The 5,655-nt window shown below is 56.1% G+C and overlaps 2 protein-coding genes across 2 annotated transcripts; one reads left to right on the forward strand and one right to left on the reverse strand.

The window, feature by feature from the left end:
* Positions 1-1,198: 1,198 nt before the first annotated feature.
* Positions 1,199-2,828, reverse strand: LOC149854819 (uncharacterized). The gene is made up of 2 exons (XM_090024636.1): positions 1,430-2,828; positions 1,199-1,304 (listed from the first exon to the last, which is right to left on the reverse strand). Exon 1 carries the CDS (start codon positions 2,826-2,828, stop codon positions 2,022-2,024), a length of 807 nt encoding a protein of 268 aa, XP_089880762.1. The 3' UTR covers positions 1,199-1,304; positions 1,430-2,021.
* LOC149854820 (noggin-2-like) lies at positions 2,487-5,269 on the forward strand. Its single transcript, XM_090024637.1, has one exon. The coding sequence runs from the start codon at positions 3,236-3,238 to the stop codon at positions 3,878-3,880; it is 645 nt and encodes a 214-aa protein (XP_089880763.1). The 5' UTR covers positions 2,487-3,235; the 3' UTR covers positions 3,881-5,269.
* The last annotated feature ends 386 nt before the right edge of the window (positions 5,270-5,655 follow it).

The following is a 5,655-nucleotide window of genomic DNA, read 5'->3' on the forward strand; positions in this document are numbered from 1 at the left end:
ATCCAGGGACAACAGGGCAGACCCTACAATGAGAGACTGCGGGACCTGAACCTGTTCAGCCTTCACAAGAAAAGGCTGAGGGGGGACCTGATGTCCATCTATAAACTCACTAGGGGAGACCAGAAGGGTTTGGGGGAGACACTGTTTCCCCTAGTGCCCCCTGGCATAACAACGAATAATGGCCACAAGTTGTTGGAGAAGAGGTTTAGATTAGACATCCGTAAGAACTACTTCACAGTCAGGGCGGCTAGGAGCTGGAACCAACTTCCAAGGGAAGTGGTGCTGGCTCCTACCCTGGGGGTCTTTAAGAGGAGGCTTGATGCCTACCTGGCTGGGATCATTTGAGCCCAGTTTCTTCTCCTGCCCAGGCAGGGTGTCGAACTTGAAGATCTACAAGGTCCCTTCCAACCCGACTTCTATGATTCTATGATATGGCCAGAAGAGAATACAAGCTCCCATGGAAAAGTGGGCACAGGGTGGAGCAGCACAGTGGTTTTAGAGAGGGGAAGGGGCAGAGGTAAGTGCTCATTTCTTCTGATAGAGTCTGGAATCAGGACTGCTCTTTGTTAGAAAGCTGTCATCATCCCTTCCAAATGTGCCATGGGCTGTGGGTGACCAGCAAAAATGCTGTTACTGACAGATTGTTGCTTTACAACACTTAGTTCACTCAAAATAGGCATGATTGCCCTGGACAGGTCATTTATATGGAGACAGATCAACTTATTCTCCCTGTGTTCCTTTTTGTGAATGGAAACCAAAGTGGAGTTGGTGTTCAGTCACTGGCTGAAGTACTCAGTTAACTTGCATATGTTCTTGTAAGTTCTTGGCTATGTCTTCATATTCTGAACCACTTTATAATATCTGCTCATAGATGCTGCGCCCCCCTCAACAATAGCTCGCCCTTCTTTCCTGCATCAGTTGCTACCTGACAAAGCAGCATTAGGAGAGAAGCTGAACAAAGACTCACTTGAACATAGTATTATCTCATTTATATCTGTGATGTTTATGTCCTTTCCTACAGGGATGGGACTTTTGTTAGGATTCCTCATTTCAAGCTACCAATGAGCTAATATCTCACTCCTTTGCAGTTGTTCTGTTTGCTTGTGTATTTGTTCTTCATGCATTGTTAAAGGGGGTTGAATGTTGTTGTAGCCATGATGCTCCAAGAAATATGTGAGAAGCAAGGGGTTTTTTTTTGGTGATATACTTTTATTGGACCACCCATGCAGTTCTTGCGTTTTTAAAGTCATCCACAACTGTGATCTTCCATGAATTTCTATCAGAGAACCTCTTGACAAAGCAAGCTGTGAAACAAGCACAGTGGGGACAGAGAGATGATCTTTTTCCATATGCTTGGTCCGAAGAGTCTCCAGGAAGACTGCAAGAAACTTGCAGTGAACTACAAGTAGCAAGACATATCACTGCTTACAGATTGCTGGATGATGAAGCACTGTAATTCTCTTGGGGCTTCCTGTGCCTTTGTGAGTCTGAGAATTGATGCACTTAATGATGGCTAGCTGCAGGGATCAAACTTTAAGAAGTTAAAGCACCTGCTGGGCACAACCTGAGGAATTAGCTCTTGCTCTGGGAGGGGGGTTGGATTGGGAGACAGCAGGAGCACAGGCTCTGCAGTACCTGAGGAGCTGGATCCGGGGTGGCAATCCCCATCCCCATCCCCTCCACCCACTGCTTTGCTGGGGGAGCCCAGTGCTCATGTCACGCCCCCGCAAACCCGCGCTTCCCCTGGCACAAAATCCTTTCAAGGGGCCAGGCGGTGCTAGGGGTGCGCACAGCACTGCCAAGATAAGCCCGGAGACCCCCGAGAGGAGTCCGCGGTGCGGGGAGCAGGGGACCCGCTGCTCTCTTGCCCGGCTCGTGGCTCCGGAAGAATCGCCCCGTCGTGTTTCCACGGTCAGGAAGGCGGTGGGAGCCGAGAGGGGCCCGTCCCGAGGGGCTGGAGTCTGAGTGTCGGGGGCCGCGGGTCTGACAGGTCGTCGCTTGCCGGGACCGGGTCCCCGGGCTCAGGGGGGCAGCGCGTGGGGCCGCGGCGGGGGAGGCTGCAGCGCCTGCCCGGGGCCGAGAGCCCCCGCGGGGCTGCCTCCCGCTGGAGCCGGGCAACCCCGTCCCCCTCCCGGCGCCTCGGAGCTGCCCCAGGGGAGCGGGTCCCGGCTCCCAAACCAGTGCCTGCAGCAGCGCCCAGCGGCCGCTGCCGGCCTGCGCCGCCCCCGCCCCTGTCCCAGTCCCGGCCCCGGCCCCGGCCCCGGCCCCGGCCCCGCCTTAACCCCTGCGGCCCCGGCGCCGGCGGAGCGGAGCGCGGCAGGACCCGGACGCCGGCGGCGGCGGGGGTGAGGAGGGGCGCTAGGACCCGGCGGCGGGGCCGGGCTGTCAATCAGCGCGCGGCGAAGTGACAGCGGGGGGGCCCGGGCCGGCCGCGCCGCCGGGGGATATTTAACTTGGGCGCGGGCGGGAGCGCGGCAGTGCGCGGGGCGGCGGCGGCGGCACCGACCGGCACCGGCAGCGGCAGCAGCAGCGGCAGCGGCAGCGGCAGCAGCGCAGGCAGCGACGGGCCGGGGCCGGGACCCACTCGCCGGCTGCAGCGGAGCGAGACCCGAGCCCCCCGACCCCGCCGAGCCGAGCCCAGCCGAGCCGTGCCGTGGGCATGGGCGCCGGGCAGCGCTGAGGGCGGCGGAGCGCCCGTCCCGCACCGCTGCTTCATGCGGCGCCCGCTGCCGGCGCCCGGCGCGGGGCTGAGCGGGACGGCGGCGGCGGCGGTGGCGGAGCAGCGCGGCCGGGGCGGGAGCCGCCGAGCTGCGCGGTGACCGCGCCATGCGGAGCAGCCGCGCCCGCCCCTGCCCCTGCCCCTGGCCCTGGCCCTGTCCCTGGCCCTGTCTGCCGCGCCCCGCCGCGCCCTGAGCCGCCCGCCCGGACACCCCCGCCCGCCCGCCCGCCCGGGGCAGCGTCTAGACCAGCCGGCGCGGGGCCGAGCCCGCTGTCACCATGGGGATGGCGACGAGGCCGCTGTGAATCGCTGCGGGAGAGGAAGGCGGGAGCCCGGCCATGCCGCGCTGCTAGGGCCCGCGTTGTCACCGCGGCCTCCGGCCCCTCCCCGCGCCGCGCTATTTAAAGCGCCGGCCCCGGCGGACTTGGCCGCTGCCTATTTATGCAGCGGGCCGGCGGCCGCGCGGGGCACTGAGGCGCCGGGCAGCGCCCGCCCGCTCGCCCGCCCGACGGGAGCATGAAGCTGCCTCAGAGCCTCCTGCTCTGCTCCTGCCTGGCGCTGCTCCGGCAGGGCGGCGGCCAGCCCTACCTGCGGCTGCGGCCCTCCCCCAGTGACAATCTGCCCGTCAAGGACATCATCGAGCACCCCGACCCCGACTACGACCCCAAGGAGCAGGACCTGGACGAGCGGACTCTGAGGAAGAAGCTGGGCAGCCACTTCGACCCTGGCTTCATGGCGGTGGTGGCCCCGGCTCAGCTGAACCTCTCCAGCCCCGACCCCCTGCACAGGCTCAAGGTGTCGGGGCCGCTGCCTGGTGAGCTGAAGAAGCTGGACCTGGGTGAGGCGCCCTACGGGGCCCGCATCAAGATGGGCAAGAAAGCCCGGAGGAAGTTCCTGCAGTGGCTATGGGCCTACACGTACTGCCCTGTGGTCTATGCCTGGAAGGACTTGGGCCTCCGCTTCTGGCCCCGCTACATCAAGGAGGGGCACTGCTTCACGGAGAAGTCCTGCTCCTTCCCGGAGGGCATGTACTGCAAGCCTGTCAAGTCGGTCACCAAGACCTTCCTGAGGTGGCACTGCCAGGGCTGGTCCACACAGAAGTACTGCACCTGGATCCCTGTGCAGTACCCGGTCATCTCAGAGTGCAAGTGCTCCTGCTGACCCCTACGGGGGGGCTGCCCTAGCAGCCAGGCACGGGGACGAGCCCTGGGGTCCAGCGCCATGGCTTCGGCATCTTGGAGTGCCAGAGCTGTTACGCAGCCTCTCCTGGGCCCCAGCTCAGCACCTGGGGATGGATCTCAGAGTGCCAGCGCATGTGTGTGACCTCTCCTGGGCACCAGCTACAGCTGCGGGTTATCCCCACTGCCCTGGAGTCCAGACCCACAGCTTGGCTCGGGCATCTCAGAGTGTCAGTGCTCCCACATGACCTCACCTGGATCCCAGTTGAGTACCTGGGGATGGATCTGAGTGCCACTCTTCCTGTTTAACTTCACCTGGATCCAACGGCAGCCACAGGCTGCCTCCAGTGCCTGGAGCCCGGTCCCCACACTTGGTGATCTCAGAGTGCCAGTGCTTTCTCTTGTCAACCTCCCTTGGAGGCATCATCTAGCCCAGTATGTGGTGGTGTCTTAGTATGTGACATGTCCTCTTTCCACCCCAAACTCTACCGCACTGAGACCCTAAGACTGGAAAGACACAGAAAAGATTGACACACACACAACACGCCCAGAGAATCTGTTCATTGGTTCGTTTCTCTCCTCTTATGCCCCTTGCACTGTTTTGTTTTTGTTTTGTTTTATTTGACTTATTTTATTTTATTTTATTTGAAACGGGAAAAGCAAAACTGAAAGGAACTGCAGTGCAGGCCAGAGGCAAAGCTAAGCACTACAATCAGATGTTTATTTTTATACATATATAGTGTTCTAACAAAAAAAATTACCAGCCTTGTAAATATAGAGATTTTAAAAAGGAAGGGGGGAAATTGCAGCTGTTTTTTATTATTATTATTATTATTATTATAATTATTATTATTATTTTAAAGACATAGGACCACATTTTAAACCCAACCCTGTAGAATCTGAGTACTTCCCTGCAAAAGGGAAGGGGAAATTTTCCTGTAAAAAAAGATTTAAGAAAAACAAAAAGGAAAAAAGCAAAAAGAATCCCTTTAAGATGTTAATTTCTATTTGCTGTATTTTTTTTGTCTTCAGATCTTGTCACTGACATTTGAACTAATTTGCAAAGTGCTCTAGGTTTTTTTAAAAGTGTATAATGATTAATTAAGAAGATTTTTTTTAAAGTACAAAGCTATGAAAGAGTGGAGTCTTTTGTTGTTTGGGAATACATATAGTAATGTAGAGCTGTTAAAAGACATTTTCTGTGTACAGTTTATTTATTTTTAATGTTTGTGTATAGGAAAAAAGCTAGAGATTATGCCAGAAAATATTGGAAATGTTTACTTGAATATTCCTTTAAAAACATATCAATGTAAATATGAACTATGACTGATCAAAACATTTTTAGCAATAAACACTATCTTTGAAGAAACAATTCTTGATGCACTACGGATCTCTGGGTGAAGAGCTGATGTTTGGATGCTTGCTGCGAGAAGGGGACAGGTGAAGTCTTTGGGCCAGATCCTCAACTGATGTAAATCCGCAGAGCTGTAGAGTTGCACCATTTTACACCAAACTAGTTCCACCAAAATCATTAGAGCGGCACTGGCTTACACCATTGGAGCATCAGGCTGACTATGTGTACTTAAATTCCAAACCTGTTGGGGAGAAAGAGGAAAGCCCAGAGGTGTAAATGGCTCACAGAGGATAGAATAATTTAAATGTTTTGGGAAGGGAGCAATCTTCTCATATCTTCAGGAGTTTGTGTTCCTTCTGCACTGTGCTCTGTCATGTTCCCTCTGTCTCTCTCTATCGCTTGGA

This window comes from Crocodylus siamensis, chromosome 12, assembly GCF_052110815.1.
Source record: "Crocodylus siamensis isolate JL-2025a chromosome 12, ASM5211081v1, whole genome shotgun sequence".
Classification (NCBI taxonomy): domain Eukaryota; kingdom Metazoa; phylum Chordata; order Crocodylia; family Crocodylidae; genus Crocodylus; species Crocodylus siamensis.